The sequence below is a fragment of the Mytilus galloprovincialis genome, chromosome 14 (assembly GCF_965363235.1).
Source record: "Mytilus galloprovincialis chromosome 14, xbMytGall1.hap1.1, whole genome shotgun sequence".
NCBI classification, from domain to species: Eukaryota; Metazoa; Mollusca; class Bivalvia; order Mytilida; family Mytilidae; genus Mytilus; species Mytilus galloprovincialis.
Genome location: NC_134851.1, coordinates 14,646,385 through 14,666,752, shown reverse-complemented (window position 1 = coordinate 14,666,752; position 20,368 = coordinate 14,646,385). Strand labels below are relative to the sequence as shown.

General features: G+C 31.0%; 1 protein-coding gene across 1 annotated transcript; it reads right to left on the bottom strand.

Annotated features, from left to right (window-relative positions):
- Positions 1–1,566: 1,566 nt before the first annotated feature.
- Positions 1,567–18,489, bottom strand: LOC143059369 (protein sax-3-like). The gene is made up of 10 exons (XM_076232855.1): positions 18,483–18,489; positions 14,495–14,824; positions 13,365–13,664; positions 7,120–7,419; positions 6,015–6,314; positions 5,472–5,771; positions 4,537–4,827; positions 3,611–3,679; positions 2,613–2,699; positions 1,567–1,619 (listed from the first exon to the last, which is right to left on the bottom strand). The coding sequence occupies exons 1-10, from the start codon at positions 18,487–18,489 to the stop codon at positions 1,567–1,569; spliced, it is 2,037 nt and encodes a 678-aa protein (XP_076088970.1).
- Between the last annotated feature and the right edge of the window lie 1,879 nt (positions 18,490–20,368).

The following is a 20,368-nucleotide window of genomic DNA, read 5'->3' as shown; positions in this document are numbered from 1 at the left end:
GATTATTGTTATGTAAATAACATGTGTGTACTAAAGACGATATATTGCTTATATTGCTCCCAACTAAGTGCAATCTGTTTTAGTAGCTCTCGAATATTGACAGCTACTCCCACTCGCATCATATATCAATTAATGTCATAGAAAAACAAAGGATATTGGATCTGTGACACAAAATCAGAACATAAACAGCAAAGACCAACACAAAACGAAAAGGAACTGTAATTTTATTGCTGCATTTCAAACTCTCAATTCACTACAAGTTTAAGACATCCACTATCACCAGCTTGAGCGGATTTGTTTGCAAAAGTAATTCAGAAAAACTTTTTTGGGATACCATGTTTGTCTCCCAAAACAGGTTGCGTAAATACCATCCGCATAGTATATCGTTTACTATTGCCTCTTTGCCATTTCTTGGTTTTGATACTTTTAATTATTTCTCTTTTAACTATTGACAAGTTCCAAAACGAACAACCAATGAACAGAAGTGTAGTCATCAACCGTGCGATCGAACTTGGTGATCGATCAAACATGTCTGAAATAGGGTTAGATTAGAGATTGACAAAATGGTATAAATGTTTTATACGAACGACATTGCCCAAGAGTTGATACTAGTTTGACAAAGACATATCGGTTGTTTATGTGCTACATATTTGTTTTTCGTTCATTTTTTGTACATAAATTAGGCCGTTAGTTTTCTCGTTTGAATTGTTTAACATTTGTCATTTCGGTACCTTTTATAGCTGACTATGCGTTATGGGCTTTGCTCATTGTTGAAAGCTGATCCATAGTTGTTAAGTTCTGTGTCAATTTCGGTCTCTTGTGCAGATTTGTCTCATTGGCAATCGTACTTCATCTTCTTTTTCATAGGAATATTTAAAAAATAATCATGACGTTCAAATTGCTAAACTGAAATGTAATAATAAAAAAATTATAATAACTTTTTGTTATATTTTTGTTCCCAATTTTAAAGCTTGTTTGGTTGTTTGGTTTTTAAAATTGATTCGTATTAAACACCAACGTATATTTTATTTTCTAAAGTCAATGATAAAATTTCATCAAAAATCAGGGATAAAAGACAACGATAACGATAAGTACTGAAAAAAGTTGTATTCATATCGATTATTGATTCGTAATATTTAAAACATAGTGCACAAGGAACTTTGGCTAGGACATGTATATTCATTGCATTGTTCTTTAATTTCCATTACGTGTTATTTGTTCCCTAAAAATACATTTTATATAACTAAAAGTAACATGTCATAAACTTCCATCAACATAAAAATGATAAATACAAACCATGTGGTTGCTGCAAGTACACTTCAAGTCACATTGTATTAAAGTATTTAAATTGAGACGCGAGCTATCAATGAGAAATCAACTAAACAGCAAAATTTTAACACCTTTAACAAATCTGGCACATGGACCTCAGCCTTCCACATTGACATCTCGATCAAGGCAAACACAAAATAAACATAGAAAACACATCACATGTTTAGTATAAAAAATCGTAAAATATAGTCTCAATAAAATTAATGCTTGCAGTAACTAAAAGCATGCTCACACCATTTATACTGCATTTATAACAGTCATGATGGCATCATTCACCCTGATATTGATTGCTAAAATATAATGGATATGCAACGTCCAATACAATAAAAAAAAAAACAAAAAAAAAAACACATCTTATTTTGAAGTAGCAAACACATTTTATTTATATCACACAGCAATTGAACACCAATATTATTCTTTTATCCTGAAAATCGTTATTTTCATTCTGCATGTTCTTCGTTGTAAGGATCAATCAAATCGAGTGTTTCCGAATGATTGTTCGTTTCTGTGTAAAACTGAAATAGATGAATGCATTTATAAAATTAATGTGTAATTCATATAAAATGTATTATGAATAAATGTTATTTTACTTTGATAGATAAAGCGGAATGAAAACATATGTTGCGCTTAATCCAAACTATTAATTTAGCATATACTACTACATGTTGAGATATTTTAGAACTAAACACCGGAAACAATGAATAAATATTCAAATATTAAAATGAGTTTACCATTTTATTTTTTTAAATTTATTATTTTTTTAAGCCTATGATTTGTTATGTGGACATATATATGTACACCGAAGTTTAATAAGCGCACTAGAATACCCTGCAAATTAGAGGTAAACTTTTTCCTAGGTGAGGTAATATTATCGAGATTAAATCATTTTGGTGTAACCCAAGCTTGTGTGACTATCAACACAGACAGCGGTAGCTCCCTTCACTCTTGCGTAGTACGTTTTCGTCAACTGAGATAAAAAAATGTGATACTCTTGAGATGATTAAATTTGACAATAATACATTTTATGTAGATGAATACATGTGAATTTAACTGTCAGCCAATCAAAATCAATAAATATTATTTGAGGTCTGATTGCACTTCGTAGTGAACCCACAATACACTAAGTATTGCATTGTTCTATTCAAAATGCATAATGTCAGTATTAAACATTACTGCGAGAAGTAATATCAGAAGTCGATAATGTGGATGGATTTTTATATATTCACTCATTACTAAAAATTGATTTAAATAGGAAATATATTTAGTCTATTGAGTTGACTTACGTCTGGTTATAAGTTGTTTCCGGAAACAAATAACCAATATTACAATACATACTGCAACACATCCACCAATGGTAGTACTCAGTATTACTGAAAATGATTTCATTGATATATAATTGTCTCGTAATTTATATCAAAGTTCTAACTAAATCAAATAAATGTACTTTAAAAAGCGATACATACATGTGGAATCAATTAACTTCATGGGTATCAATTTTCGTGGATTGCTGAAAACTTGCATTTTCGTTGATATTTGATTTCGTGGTTTTGCCAATCTCTGTTTACAAAGCCTATTGAAATTATGGTATTCGTTGAATATTTGAATTCGTGGTTCACCTCTACCAACGAAATCAACAAAATTTGGTATTCAACGAACAAAAATGAATCTACTGTAACCGGAAATAGCAGAAAAGTTTGACGATACATATCAATTACCGACGTCCGCATTTTCCACAAAGAAAACGTACCATAAAAAGACAGAAAAGAAAATTCAAACGAACAAGACATATTACAAATATCTGTGGTAGGCTAAATAATTTTTTTCAGCACACTACTTGAATGTTTACTTTTATAAAATTTATATCAAAAGTTGTTTTATGTATGCGACTGATAAGTTTTCCGCCTTTATTTTCAAAATTATCTTTTTACTTCATCTTAACATTTACCAATCTTGTATTGTGTGACGCTTTGGGATAATGTATATTTTATCAACGGATCATAACATAAGAAATACAATACAAATCTCTTGGGAAACGTTGCTGTTGATCCTTGACAGCATATATGCCATGACGTTTTCGGAAAAAATCATGATCTTTTAGTTTTTTGTCAAGTGTCTAGAGAATAGACGAGTTATTTATGGTCGCTTTGTCATTATCTTTGAAGTTAATGTGTGCTACTCCATTTTAACAGTTTTTAAGCACTTTAATTAAAAATTAAAAAACGATAAAAAATAAATAAATAAGAAAATGAATGAACAAAACTTTCATTTCATTTTTACCAACCTAATAAACTCTGTGATTGAGACTCGTCTGGATAATCAGGGATGTCGGTGGCGTTTTCTGTAGGTGTAACTAGAATTGGAAATTCATATTTATAACTGTCTTCTCTGAAATATGTTCCTACCATAAACACAACATAGTGTGTGTGTAAAGTTTTATTATTAATCATATCGTAACGGTATTTAACTCATAATAACATGCCATTTCGCTGTCATGTATTTGACAAAAGACACAAATGTGATGACTTATAAGATTTAAATACATGTATATAGTCTAGAGCATAATATTCCATCGGAAGGGAATATTTGAATGTGAGCAAAGAATATAAATGTACGTATATTTATATATTATCGCTGATCATCTGAACAAGATTGATTTTCTCGCTTGAGCCGGTATGGCGAAAGCGAGCAATCGAGTTGAGATGACCAATGATATCCCGACGCTGTCAATGTCATGTCAATTAATTAGCAACGCCACATACCTTCTTAATTTCTAGCGATAATTTACCATCTCAAGCGAGTAACATAATATGAAAAATTATCACAAAAATTGATAAATGGAGAAATGTACAAAAAGCCTTAAACTATATTATCCATGGAGATTGATCTTATCATTTATACGGAGACGCAAACATAATATGTTCCTTCATGTTCCTCTTTTAGACCCAACATTGACTCTCAAATAAAAAAAAAGACTAAATAAAGTAAAAAGGTGTTTAGCATTAGTTTTTCTTGAGGTCGAAAATCATATTCGACTTTTGAAAACAGTTTATTGAGGTTGGATAATAGCGATACACATTGTATGAGGCGGAAATTTACACACGCAAAAATAACCCGCTATACGGTGTATATAATGTATACATTTTACGATATCTTTTATCAGAATCACATTTCGTCATCCTTTTTTAAAATGTTTTTATTGATATCTACCTATCAATTCAACTGGACGGCTGTGTCCTGTTCCCACTTTGTTCACAGCGTAACAGGTATATTCTCCTGCCATTGATAAATCTACCTCATCAATACGGAGATAGGGGTCATCCCGTGTCACACCACTTATACCTATCATTCCAGGGAGAAGAATTGTTCTAGTTCCATTTATATTTCGTTCCCAATAAATGTGATGGTAAGGCATAGCTGATTTTATATCACATTGAAGAAGGGCAGACGAACCAGCATTTACCGTAAAGTTTTCTAAATTTACAAACACTTCTGGAGACTCTGCAGATTAAAAAAAGAAAGATCAATGTTCTTAGCTTTAATATTGAATATTGTAACTCAAAATAACAGATTAAATTATAGGTAAATGATACAAAGCATATTCATTAATACGACATACCTGATCTTCGTATATACAGAAGACTCGTCAGTGACGCTCTTATCAAACTGTTTAACAGCGAGTAACGTAAGAAATTAGTTTGACATTGATTTTATGTTATAGTATTTTGAAAACAAGATATGTTGAAGTAGTTTAGATAAAATCAAAGGTTGTTGGATATTGATGAACATATCAAATATTTGCATATTGAAGTCGAATTGATAAGGCTTCTACAACCTTTACTATAAACGTAATAGAAATATATAAAGATAATTTAATTAAAAAAAAAAGTAATCATTTATGTACGTACTGTAGATTCATTTTTGGTGCCATTTTTTCGTGGATTAATAATGCGTTTTTATGTTCAATTGATGTAAACACTTTCTTATTTCTTTATTCGTCTATGCAGACTTTGGCAAAACCATACAATTAAATATCCAAGAAATTTCGAAATTGTCTAAATCACTGGAATTTTTACATATGAGTTAAGTAGTAAAACGATCTGACGTTTTGAAATATGCTTTTAGTGTAATTATATGAAACATACCACCAAGAACAATTAACGATGACGTCATGCTTTGTGTGATCCCAAGAGAATTGATGGCTATGCATGTATAATTTCCATTGTCTGTTTCGACAACTGAATCAATCGTTAATGAGGGACTGCTTAGACTGATACCACGTGTTCCCGTTGTTCCACTATAAATAAAGGTATCTCTGTCGTGGGCAGTTTTCTCCCAGTATACATTAGTTTGAACAGGAGTAGATAAAACTGAACAAGGTAAAGTAAAATTCTTCCCATATTCAACAAAATAAGTTGGTAAATAAGTTGTCACCACAGGTAAGGCTACAAAAAACAACTAAATTTCTAGCATCCTTCAAATCTTATACAGTTACACATTGCGCATATTTAAAACATCAGTGAAACAAAAGTGGTTTAAAGACAATCTTATAACAATAACAAAGAAGGGAAAGGATACGAAAGGAAAGTATGGTAAAAAGTGACTAATTATTTTCATTAGTTGGTTCTAAAATGTAGCAAAAATCAATAATAATCTTTTAAAGATAAACTTATATGTTACAATCCAACCTCCAGTGACTATTAATCTAGTCCATTGACTCGAACTGGTTCCAACTGCATTGACAGCCAAACACAGATAAGCTCCGGAGTCATACAGTGTTGCAGTTTCTATTGTCAGTGATGGATTATTTGGGGTCATTCCATTTGTACCAAAAGCGTTGTGACTTAGAGTTGAAAAAACTCCTTTGACCTCTTTCTGCCAATAAATAAGATATGCTTCAGGATCACTGCTCACCGAACAATGTAATGTAATACTGTCTCCGTAAATAACATCATAAGCGACAGCGCCAACGTTCACTTTAGGCAAGCCTGAAATGTTTTTGAATTTATACTTTTCACATCTTCAGGTAAATGCAGAAAAACATATCCAATACAAATGAATATCAATTCAGACATTAAATATTTGAGTAACACACCCATTGTCATTAGTTCATATCAAAGATGTTTTAAGAACGATAATGCACAAATAAAAAAGACTTAAAAAGTATGATTATTAGGAAAGTTGACATTAAATAAGTTTTATAGGTTTACACCTTTTTTTTCGCAAACTCAAACTCATTTTTTTTTATCTGTCTTTGTTTTTTAATTACTTGAATAGTTATCTGATATGTTAATTTTCCAATTGTGTTTTATTCTCTATCTAGTTATGGTTATAGAGTTAAGCTTCACCTGGTAGATAAGCTATCTCAGTAAGAGATACGTATTATTCGACGCACACGATCTTCTAACTGGATTTGTAAAGTCAATATGGAATTTTTATTTATCAATCATCGACAATCGTTGTTTCCTATAACATTTCTATTATGCCTATCATTTATATTCTTTTTATGTGTGTGTGCAGGTTTGTTGGCTTGTTAAGTTTTTGTCATTGATTGCTGTATGTATTGTCCTTTCTAGTACTTTTCGTTTGATACAAATGATTAATCATTTTGGTACCCATAATCAACAGGTGATGCTCTGTTATTTGTCGATTAATAATAAAAAGTGATTGTCCTAGAAAGAGTTAGTGTGTTTTTGTAATAAATATAACAGGTACTATTTTCGTGTCGTTGGGTTAATTGGAAATATCTTGCTTGAATCTAATGATACAATTATGAAAATAAGTACGACTAACCTCCTGTTGTTGTCACTCTTATTTTATCACTTCTGACAGAGCCGACTGCATTACTAGCAATGCATATATACTCGCCAATGTCAGCAAGTGTGACCTTGACTACAGTCAGAGAAGGGTTTGATAACGAAACTCCCCTTGTGCCTTTGTCTCGTTGGTAAATTGTTTTTATTAATCCATTTGAGGACTTTTCCCAGTATACATTTTGTAATGTAACACGTGAATTAACAAAACATTGGAGTGTCACTTCCTCTCCATACTCTACATCATATTTATTTGTTGGTATAGTAACAGAAGGAACATCTACAAAATATATAACATATTATCGAAAAATGCATCCCTTCTCGTAAAAAAACAAAATTACAAAAATACTGAACTCCTAGGAAAATTCAATCGGAAAGTCCCTAATTTCATGGCAAAATCAAATGACAAAACACATCAAACAAATGGATGACAACTGTCATATTCCTGACTTGGTACAGGCATTTTCAAATGTAGAAAATGGTGGATTGAACCTGATTTTATAGCGCTAAACCTCTCATTTGTATGACAGTTGCATCACATTTAATAATATGTATAATGATGCGTGAACAAAACAAACAGACACAATAGGTAAACATGTATCAAATAAAGGTAAACAGTCTAATTCGGTAGGTCAAATTCATGAAAAGAAAACGGGATGGTAGTTACGACCTAAGGAACATATCTGATACCATCTATATAACAGATCTTCCCTAATGGTAACCAACTCGTGATGGCGTCTGTAAAATGTACAAAGTGATGATTTTTAGATTCCCAATGCTTCGCTATTGGAAAGCAGAAATCATTTCTTTTGTCGTAAAGTTTTGTTTTCGACCGACCCTCATGGTCAATTTCTAGATAAAAATCCTCATCAAACGAATTGATAACAACTGTCATATTCCTGACTTGGTACAGGCATATTACATACTATGTAGAAAACGATGGATTGAACCTTTTTTGTTTTTAGCGCTTAACCTCTCACTTTTACAACAGTCTCAAATCAAATCCCGTTATATACATAACATTGCGTGAATAAAACAGTCATAATAAACAAAATAGTCAAAATATGGGTACAGCAATCATCACTTTGTTACAATCTTAAAACAAACAATTTTATAAAAAAAGCACACACGCATCGATCTATCAAATTAAAAACACATGCATTGTTTCGCGTGTCTGACGTCAGACAATTTGTACGTCATATAGGAAGAAAATTTGTCGTTCAATGTTTACACAAAACGATTTTTTTTAATTTCACATTGGGAAAGGATATTAATCAACTATATAGAATAATCAAATGAAAATTTAAAGCGTAAAATGTTTTTATTTAACTATGCGCAGTCATATAACAGTACACATATGTATATTATGTAGCCCCCTTGCCGGAGAAATCATTTATTGACAATCTTACCATATCTGCTTATTTTTAAATATATATGATCGCTGTTGGTAAAGTATCTAGTCAAATTACTGTCAAAAAGTGTTATAAACATTGTTGAAAAGAAATAGTTTAAGTATAAGTAAATATTATTTTTAAAATTGATTGTCTTGTATAAACACATGTTAAAATTGCCAGATACAGGATCTCTAGTCTTATTTGTAGTTTTCACCTTAAACTATTTTTTTTTTTTTTTTTTTTTAATAAAATAATGTCTTTATTGCACTTTTCTTTGCTGTTGGAACAAATTACTCGACCTACAGCAGTTGGCCGAGTATCCCTGTGAATTAGTCACTGGATAACCAGGGAATTTATTCAGTGAATTAATATATAAGATCATAGTTTGTTAGTTTTACAGTTCATGGTTATTACATACATTTTATAAACTATATTGTTTCATAATTACGGAAAGTGTACAGTTTTGTCCGGTTTTGTTTCTAAAGATTAAAACTTTATGATCGTTGACCTTTCACCTTATTGATGAAAACCGTTGAAGCTTGTTGATCAATTGTCCGGATTAATTTATATGTTTTATTGATACACACGAACAACTTAAACTTTAGTTAAAAATTACATGTGGTAAGTTTCGACGTTGTAGTTGGAAATTCATTTGATTAAGTGATAAAGTGTGTATAAAAGTATTTTAAGACAAAATTCTGTACATTTTCACAAAGCATGCTGTTTTGGTATATTACCACGTGCTCAGATATATTGTCAACTTTTGCTACACAAATTCTATACATAAAAAAAATATTGTATCTAGCTATTCATGATCATATGTATCTTTTTACATCATTTAAAAATTTGCTGTTTTTAGCATTAATATATATGTTAATTTCGTATGTGTTTAAAAATTCATTTCTGAAAACTGTATAAGCGTCTATGTCTTTTTGTTTATAATTTGATATATGAGTGCTTTTATGAATTGAATATAATAAGACAGTAAGGAAGAGATTTATATCATTATACATAGGATCATGTATTTTATAGCCCAGTTCTAAAGTTTTAAAATTAAAAATATGTGACCCAATTTTGATTTTGCTTACAAGTACATATATTTTCTTCCAAAATTCATGAAAGAATTGACATTTGAGAAAAAAGTGTTCGTAATCTTCAGTCACATTACACAAGTCACACATACTTGTTTCTTGTATGTGCCATTGTAGTAATAATTGTTTACATGGTAGGATGAAATGGAGTAATTTCCATCTTAATATTTTATATTTGTTATTAATTAAATAGGTAAAAGTAAATTGAAGCACATTATTTATTGGAGTGATTGATTCTAGATTGAAGATGTTTTTCCATTTGGAGAACCCTAGTGGTCTCTCCTCATTTTTGTTATTTAAATAGTTATATATATCTTTGGATGACATGTTTTCAATTAGTTCTGTTTTTTTGTTAACAATCAAGGACAAGTTTAATTTTGTTTTTACAGAAGTTTTCAAAGATTTGTCAGATTTTAATGTACTAACCCATTCTTTTGGAATACAATTTTTCAATTTTAAAAGTTCTGAGATCCAATTGGTTTTTGAGGTTAGTTTCTCCAATATAAGTTTTTGTGATATGTGCCCTTTTTGGTCAATTATATCATTAATGAAAATAATACCATCTTTTATCCAATTTGGGTAAACTAAACATTTTCCTTTAAATTTTATATTTTTATTACACCACAGCATTTGCTGCCTAATATTTCTAAAATTTATGATAGGTGTATTACTTGTTGGTGTATTATATGCTTCATACCAGCTCTTTAATATGTTCAAGTAAAATGTGGGTAGAACATTACTTAAATTAGGTAATGATTTTATGTTGTCAGGCGTCATATGAAATATAAGGTTGTTTTTACCAAATTTATTGAAATAATATGTTGGAATGACTTTCCAATTAGCAAATTCTTTTGCCGTTAATCGTTTAACCCATGAAATATTTAGTGCATTTAAGAAGCAATCAATGTCTGTCATTTTTAGACCTCCATTTGTGTAATCTTTGGTAAGTGTTGAACGTTTTACCTTTTCTTGTTTATTATTCCATATAAAATTATAAACAAGTTTTTTAAAATATTTTATGTACATTTGGGGTATTGAAACAACCGAAGCCAAAAAAGTAAGATTAGGTAAGATAAGCGACTTAACAACTGTTATTCGTCCTATCATGGTTAAATTTCTTTTTTCCCAATCAAGTATTAATTTTTTTGTCTGTTTCATTGTTTTTTCAATATTTAATTTGTCACATTCACTTTTATCTAATCCAAAGTAAACACCTATACTTTTAATTGGTTCTTTGCTCCAGTGTATATTTTCAATTTTTTCTCTACAATGTTTAAGTCTACCTAACCATATACCTTCTGTTTTAGATTTATTCAGTTTCAAACCAGAAAGTGTTCCAAATATTTCTATTAGGTTTAATGCTTGGTGTGTTTCATTTTTTGAACTGAGAAAGAGTGTTGTGTCATCAGCCAATTGGGAAATTTTTAAACTGTGCGTTTTTTCATCAAGTTTAATTTGAAACCCTTTAATGTTTGAATCTTGTCTTACTCTACAGGCCAGGATTTCAACTGCCATAACAAAAATAAGAGAACTTAACGGACATCCTTGTTTTATACCACGGTGAAGACTGTAGGTTTCTGAAATCCAGCCGTTATTAGACAAGCATCCTTTAGTATCATTGTATAACGTTTTAACCCATTTTAAGAAGGAGTGTGGTATTCCAAATTTTAGTAGAAATTCATACATGAAGGGCCATTCTAAAGAATCAAATGCTTTGGAAAAGTCTATGAACAATAAAACCCCATCTATATTAAATTTTTCTGAGTAGTCTATAATATCTTGAATCTGGCGAATGTTAAAACCTATGTACCGATTTTCTATATATCCATTCTGATCGCTATGAATAATTTTGGACAACACCATCTTTAATCTTTGCGCTAAGGCATAGGCCATAAGCTTAGTGTCTACATTTAATAAAGTGATTGGCCTGTAGTTATCTAATGATAATGGATCATTTTTTTTATATAATAAGGAGATAACACCTATTTTTTGGAGAGTTGTCATTTCTTCTTTTTCATAACATGTATTAAATACTTTCACTGCAGATTCTTTTAGGTATGACCAAAATGTTCGATAAAATTCTACACTGAGACCATCTAGTCCAGGGGATTTATTTAGTTAAATATAGCATTTGTACATTCTTCTAATGTTAGGTTGCCCCCCAATAGTTCACTGTCACTATTGGATAGTGAGTGATCTATCTTTGTTTGACTTATATAATTTTTTATTTCTGAAGGGTCCGGTTTAGTACTTTTATACAAATTTTGGTAGTAATTTTTCCCTAGAACAAGAATATCCGACGCGTCTGTAACAATATTACCATGGTCATTTCTAAGGGCGGAAATGGTTTTCTTGGTTTGTCTTGATTTTTCAAGACCCAAAAAATATTTTGTGTTTTTTTCCCCTTCCTCTGCCCATCTGACTCGGGATCTAATTTGTGCACCTCTAGTTTCTTTTACATATAAATTTTGTAAATTGTTTTCTACATTATTTATTTCTTTTTTAAGATGTTGAGAATTACTTGATTTTTCATTTAAGAATTTTAACTTATTTTCTAAATGTTTAATTTCATTTTTACTTTCAGCAGCCTTTTGTTTGCAGTATGCAATGGTTACCTCCCTTACTTCAGTTTTGAAAATGTCCCAAGTAACTCGAGGATCATTATTTTTGGTGAGTATTTTTTCTTGATGAGTATCAATTAGTTTAATTATTATTTCTTTGTATTTTGTATCATTCAGTATGCTGTTATTTATCTTAAAGAACCCTTTGCCTTTATTTTGAGCTTTAAGTCTTATTTGTAAAGAGATCGCTTGATGATCTGTATGTGATATTAGTGCAGGTCTTATGTCTGCTGATATTATGTGAGGTCTTATATCTGGGCTTATTAGAAAAAAATCAATTCTGCTTGCAACACTTCTATTGTTTTTTCTTCTCCATGTAAATTGACTGCTGTTTTGATTTAGTTCTCTCCAAATATCAATAAGTTTATATTTTTTTATAAGTTGCTTTAAACTGTTAACAGGTTTATTTTGATTGTTAGGGCTAATACTTTTTCTATCAAATGAAGTTAAACTTTCATTCATATCACCCCCAATTATTAATATTCCTAAGCGGTTATTGTTAATGATATTGTTTACTTTTTTGAAAAAAGAGTTTCTATTTCGACGAATGTTCGGAGCATACACATTCAGTAGCGTAAAAATATTACCATCAAGTTCTATGTTAATGAGTATTATTCTTCCATCATTATCTCTAGTTTCATTAATAGTTTTATATTTTATGTTATCTTTTATAAGAATTGTTACGCCTCTTGATTGTGAATTTCCGAAACTATGGTAAAGTTTCCCTTTTATCTCATTGTTTATGACATTTTCATGTTTTTCAATAAAGTGTGATTCTTGTATGAATAAAATATTACATTTTTGGTTTTTGCACCATAGGTTTAATCTTTCTCTCTTTTCTTTTTGCCCTAAGCCTTGACAGTTTAAGGAACATATATTTAGTTTTTCACTCATTATAGAGATTAATTATTTTTATATTACACGTCATACACGTATCTTCAGAATTATACAATAGAGACAGAAGGTTGAGCTTAAAAAGTAAATAAGTTGATATCATATTGTTAATATACACACTGAAATTGTTTACAAACACATATAAATTATACACAAATAAATTATACACATATAAACAAACTATTTCAAGTAGTAAATAATCATAAACGTTGGAAATGAACTTACCACCAAGAATTCTCAAGGAAATAGGTTTGCTCTTGCCTTTACCAGCACTATTACATCCAATGCAGGTATAGTTACCTGAATCATAAAAACTTGCAGTGGGAATTATAAGTGACGGGTCAGTTTTACTTGTTCCTTTTATTCCTACTGCTCCATGATTCAAAACTGTTAGAACGCCATAACTTTCCTTTTCCCATGCCACAAAAATCAGTTCAGGAAGAGATGAGATTTCGCATTTTAGTACTGCACGTTCTCCATACAACACCGAGTAATTTGTATTGGATACTTTAACATATGGAACTCCTTCAATAAAAAATTATAGTAAAAGGTCTTTTCAAAAGTTTTATGCATACCTGAATGATAATTAAAACAATCATAATGATAAGCATATCATGATTCTTATTCTTATTTATAATAATGATAAAAATGATAATAATCATAATAGGCAAGTACATGTATATACACATATACCACACTACAAGGCAAATTTCAAACTGAGAGGTCCTTAAAACCTGACAAAACCGACCGTCAATATACGCCACGAATATAAAATAGTTGGCAGGTTTCTTACTTAGAAAAGAGACCATGTGAGTTGTAAATTCTCCACCTCACTATTCGTCTGAATTTTTGTTTTAAATGAAAAAAGACATCTTACTAAGATTATTTGAATCGTGCATAGGCAACATAGGAGTTTGTCTGAAGTGATTAAATAAACGAAATAATGTAAAGATTATATTGTCTTTTACTAATTATAAAACAAGTATTACGAAATGCTCTATTTGTCGTATTAGGTACCATTAAAAATAATCAATCAATGGTAAACTAAGTATGACCCTTTTGTAATATATACATCTTATTATTATTATTATGATTTGATCGATACAAGTTTTACGTAACTTTTATACTTTATGTCTAATAATGTATAATATAATTTCTCATGTTTCATCTTCCAAAAAAAAAATCCAAATAAAACAACCCCCCTCCCCGAAAAAAAATCAAAACACCAAACAAAACAAGTATGAGCCTTTGACTGATTCCTTAGTGCTGTCTATTGTTGAAATTTTTTTAGTATTAAAATTATGTTTTATAATCATTTGACAAGCTAGAACTTCATCAAAGTTAGTATAACGTACCACCATTTACTGTCACGTTAACGATCTTGCTGAATCCAATTTCTCTGTAACTTTCCGCAATACATGTATACAGTCCATTATCAAGATCCGTAACATATAAAAGAGTCAACGCAGGATTATCCACTGTTATTCCATCTGTGCCAGACAAACCATGTTCAATTGTAGAAATGATTCCACTTGAGTTTCGTGTCCAGTAAACTTTGAGAACTGTTGGACTTGCAGAAATTTGTGTGTCAATTACAAGTTTGGATCCATAATCTGGACTATATTCGTGTTTACCGACTATTATCGTGGGAGTTGACGCTGGAACGAAAGCATCGTTTAAAATAACTTTTAAGATACCATTTTCGCATTCATTAAACACATTTATTATTAATAATCATTTATAACAGCCATTGTTCCAGTATCCTACAATCAAAGTTAATATATATAATTATAATAATCGAGTCTAAACGGGTACAACTTAAAAAAAACCATCTACAAATGTTAAATATTTCTAATAACTAATATCCGTCATCAAGAAGGTGACAAATAAATCTTATCTCCCAGTTTTCAAATAAAATAATAAGATTGATCGTTATACATCAAGACTAAGAATCAATACGCTGCTATTTTTTGGAATAGATGTTTTGAAGGAGGAATATATTAATTATAACTCAACGAGTTCTGCAAAGAAGAAAACAAGTGATGATAGGGATTAATTCTTATGTATTTTCAATAATGCCCTATGTCCTTAACTTTCTTATTCAAAAACCTTTTCGAGCAAGTTTGTCAACATTTGAGGTTTTTAAGATCAGCCTTGGCGATTTAGGTGATCTTAAATGACGACTAACGGGGAGGTAGAGCGTGTATGTATAGTCACTACGATGACCATCCATGCGTTTGTTGAAAGGCTGTTCTGCCTTGCAATCACCCTGATTTTCACATCGACACTTATGGAAGCTCGCTTCTCCTGTTTTGGAATTTTGGTCAGATTTTCGGAATCCTCTTGTTTTATCTTTTTGAATGCCTTAACAAATTTTGCTCGGTGACCCCCATTTTTCTTTCTATAAATCTTTTACATGTATAATGATAGCTCATCTGTAAAAGTCTTATAAAATTTTAATTATTTTTTAACTGTTTTTGAGAACTTCAACTTGTCAATGATAAAGCTATGAAAAGTCAAAAGACAATATTTCCCCGCCAAAATTTCAATGGCTAATATCTCGAAAACAAGCACGGTGACCTATTTATTTTATTTGTTCTTTGGATTCCTTTATTAATCCCCTATCATTATAATAGTTATCAAAGGTACCAGGATTATAATTTAGTACGCCAGACGCGTTTCGTCTACATAAGACTCATCAGTGACGCTCATATCAAAATATTTATAAAGCCAAACTAGTGAGAACTATAAACTAGTGTTTAGAAAAGTTTTTTTATTTTGAAACTGAGAAGCGAACTCCCTTAAGAAGGTATACAACTTTCTAGGTTTAACGCGTTGCATTGCAATCTCTGATTCAACGAAAGGCTATTACTATTTTTTTGGTCTTTTTAGAAAAAAGATATTATGGACATAATTGTGCAAATCGTGATACAAGCATGAAATTTGGTATAAAGGTTGACTAAATGAAACTTGATCCGCTGCTGGCCAGAAAAAAAATCTATTTTTCAAGATGGCCACCACACATTTTGGAAATGGCGTATTTACAAATTGGCAATAAGTCGTTAATCCTTTAAAAGGTGTGTTATATGTAAAATCCAATGTTAATTTTGATAAAAAGTAAATGACAGTTCCTAAATTACGACTAGACAATACATTAATGAAACTAAAGGTGACTTCCGGTTTCAAAATGCCGGCAAAAAAGTCAAAAATTTTAATTTTTATACTTTCAAGCAACTTCACAAGGGATTAAATCCTTGAAACATGTGTTTCCTATGGTATAATGCAATGTTATTTATGATAAAACGTTATAAACAGTTCATAAGTACGACAAAACAACACATAAATGAAGAAAAATAGTGATTTCCGGTTCCAAAATGGAGGCAAATACGTAGAAACGTAGATACGTGATAACACTCTTTGTTAAGTTTAAATACCTAGTTTGGCAAGAAAGACAGGTTGCTCATCTTATAATTATCTGACAATTGCCTATACAACAACCCGTACAAGGAATGCTTGAACGGTAGCATTTACAGTTACCAACACAGCTGGATTTTTGCCTCCACATTGCAAAAGTTCCTGACACGAGGATGCAACGGCAGTCACAGAAGTCCATTTCGGTTTCCAACTGTCATTGATTCTTTCTTTCATCCAACCCCAGTGTGCATGACTTGGTACATGTACCTGTCGAATACATGAATCAGGCTGAGCCCAAACAACTCCTCCTTGATTTACTTCTCTTTTGATGTGCTCTGGAAAAAACCTCTTGTAGGCGGATTTGTATCACAATGCCGCTGCTTACTGGCAAACAATTCACATCGTGCCTCGCTTCATACTGAAGCAAAACATTTTTACCATAAGTAACATACACATTTAAATAAGTCTCTTAAGAAGCAATTTTGTCAGCAAGAATCTTCAACAGTTTCATTTCGTTGTCACCTTCACAGAGAAAACTACTCCAAACCAATGGTGTTCTACCAGAACAAACACCTTTCCATCTGTCACAAAAACCTTGCCTTTGTCTTGTCACAGCCTTTAAATTATTCATTTAGTAAACATCAAATACATTGTCTACTCTTGAATACCTATCGATGCAAGATTTTATGAAAGGCAGTATAACATCATTTGCATAATCACGTCATAATTTTGTGACCTGGAATTAACCATTGCTGCCCTACCAACGATAAATGCGTCCGAATTAGGATCAGAAAATCGCAGAATGTTTCAAGTAAACCCATATGCAGCGATTTCAAACCACTATTTCAAGAAACATCCTGAGATAAAGACCCCTTTTTTGCCCCAAAATATAGCAGTTTTACAAAATTGTTAAAATGTAAACTTTGAGTTATTTATTGGACAGTAGAATGCTTCTACTACATAAAAAAGGGGTTGTTTTTGACAATACAATGCACATATATTGGGTACTAGCACAATTAAGTCATGCTAAATTCCTGAAATCATCACAATTTTAGCATTTTAGTTAAAATTTAGACGGTTTTCGTGTAAAACAAAAGTGGCCGCATTCGTGTTCATCCTTTATATTGAAATGTAAGTTGTATTTTATGATAATACATAACATATATAAAGGTTGAGGATGAACACGGATGCGGCCACTTTCATTTTTGACAAAAAAACATCTGAAAGTGAATTTTTCGGCATATTTGGTAGATTTTTCATATTTGAGCTTGAATCGGATCGTTTTTAATGATTAAATCAGTTAAAATCGTTCACATAAAGTAATAGATTCAAATGAAATAGACATTTTCGTGTTTAAAAAGTGGTCAAAATCTTTCGTCAGATGAACCTGAAATTTGAGGCCAAAATCGGTCCTTACCGGACCTACTCCTTTGGTTTTTATGGATAAAGAAATATTTCAGGTAAAACTGTCTACTGTGACAAGAAATGAAGTCTAGAAAAGATATCGCAATCACTTTTAAGGTTCTCTAGCTTTGTTTTTGACAAAGACGTCTCTAGTTTCATATTGCGACGAAAAAAAGAAGTTGTTATTTTTTATTTGGTTATAAAAAGCAGGTTCTCCTTCGTTTTGCATTTGCTTCAAAAGATCTTCGTATTGTTTGGAACAATATCTCTTGGAGTTTATTAACATATCTATTAGTAACCTTTTCCTAAATGGAGTATTTTTTTTACAAATCTGACGACTCTTCAACAAAAAAATTTCCAAACTCGTTCATCACTTTACAAAGTCTTTAAAGCTGTTTAAAGACATCTTTTTGTGTTTTCGTAGAGTCTTCATTAGGTCGTTCATATGTTATAGAATAACCCAAACCATAAGATCTTTCAAATTCATCTATTAGTATACTGACTCCTGGTCCAGCTACAATGTACCATCCATTTGTCTTAATTGGATCTTCGGTTAATCCTATGTCACCAACATCGCCGTTCACAATTGCATTATACTGTTTTTGTGCCTGATCAATTGTGTTACAAGGAAGAAATTTGCTGGTCTTACGTACAGTGAAATTATCATTTTCAAATTCCATTGCCACCTGTGGGTAATGTTCGGGAAGGGAAGTCATACCTTTGAGATGGGTCGGTAACGATCCAGCATAATTTACACGATCACGACCTAAAACAATACGCTATCATGCTTTATATGGAATGTTTCTAAAGTACGAAATCTCACTCATGAAATGATCATTATACCAGAAGTTCTCAATTTATAATTGAACGCCAGGAATGAACTGTGATCGAGATGACTCTATACACCAGTCTTTTAAATCATTGAACGTCACAGAATCATGAAATAATTATACATTCTGAGTTTAGCTTTCGTAATCCGAAATTAACAGTTTTAGTAAAATACATGCAGTTGTCTGATGCGCCTGTCTAGTCCTAGGTACATTTGAACATACATAAATATAATCTGCTGTTCTTGGTGTTGCAATATTGGCTTCAGTAAGACAACATGTCCATCCCCTATCACGCAATATATCACCCATAGTTTTATAACAAGTCATTTCAATGTACAATCCACCAAACATGACGATAAACTTATATTTTACGTAAAAATCAGGCCATTCCCAGTGAATCTGCTTAGGCATTTCCAAAAGTCGGTGATCTGCTGTTACAATTGATGTTTCTCCAGGATTCACCACTTTTTCAGCTCATCCATCGAATACCTGAGAATTGCCTGGTAGTGCGTACAAATCGCTATTGATGTCTATAAATAATTTGCACATGCGCAAAAGTGTTAAACACATGTGTATCATAACCTTGAAAATGTTATTAAACCAATTCATTATATCATTAGAAATCCAAAAACAATAAATAAATAGTAAATAGTTCAAATGTTTTTGAAAGAATTTTGTAACATTTTCGCGCATGCGCAAATACTAGATATGTCAAATATTCATTTTTTAATAAATATGTGATGTAAGGAAGGCAGCCCCCAAACCTGATAATTGGTTTTTACTAAAAGAAGTTTAAAGAAAAGTTTTCAAACTGAAGAAAACAGCCATGGCCATCTTGAACACAATTTTTTTTTAATGGCCAGCAGTTATTTCTTAAAAAATATATAATAATGATGCTTTGTGGTAATTTTCATGCTTGTATCATCATTTGCACAATTCCCTCGATTTTGCTTACTAATATCTTTCACTATTTTGTGAATTTATAAGTTCTTACATTTTCAAATACGTTTTGGATTTTCAAATATTTGGTGGTCTCGAACATTAACAAAGAAATGTGCATATGGTGTAAGAAAACAATAATCCTATAACAGACTAGCATTGCGTCAGATAATTGCTTCTAAATTTTTACTTTTGCATAACGTTTATTTTAAATCTTGAAGTTTGGTATATGACGATACTAAACTAAGGGATCAGATAATATATGATTTATGATAATGCACTATTTGTAAATAATCACTACAATACAAATGCACAATAGTTTTCATTATCAAAATTACTCCTGACGTCAATCTTTATGGTTAACTAAGTAAACGTTAATTGTAATGCATCAGCAATATAATCATTAGAACTACAAAAAGAAAAAAAGTAACAAAATCGCTTTTATTCTTTTGTTTTAAAATTTAGTAACGGGGCATTAGTCTTTTACTAATCATTCCATACGAAACGACTTAAAGAAAGAAAATTAAACTGAACATTACAAAGATAATTTAAAACCGTCTACCCTACCAAACTATTTTAACAATTTGCAATTTGTATTTGATAAGCGATTTAAATTAAATTACTTAACATTTTTTTTATTTT

Bases quoted from the DNA above. Each gene is read 5' to 3' on its own strand.
- LOC143059369 (XM_076232855.1), bottom strand. The intron at 6,315-7,119 runs GTTAGTCGTACT...AAAACATTTCAG, and splicing joins AAGAGTGACAACAACAGGAG to GCTTGCCTAAAGTGAACGTT. The intron at 3,680-4,536 runs GTAGATATCAAT...TTCCAATTCTAG, and splicing joins CCGTCCAGTTGAATTGATAG to TTACACCTACAGAAAACGCC.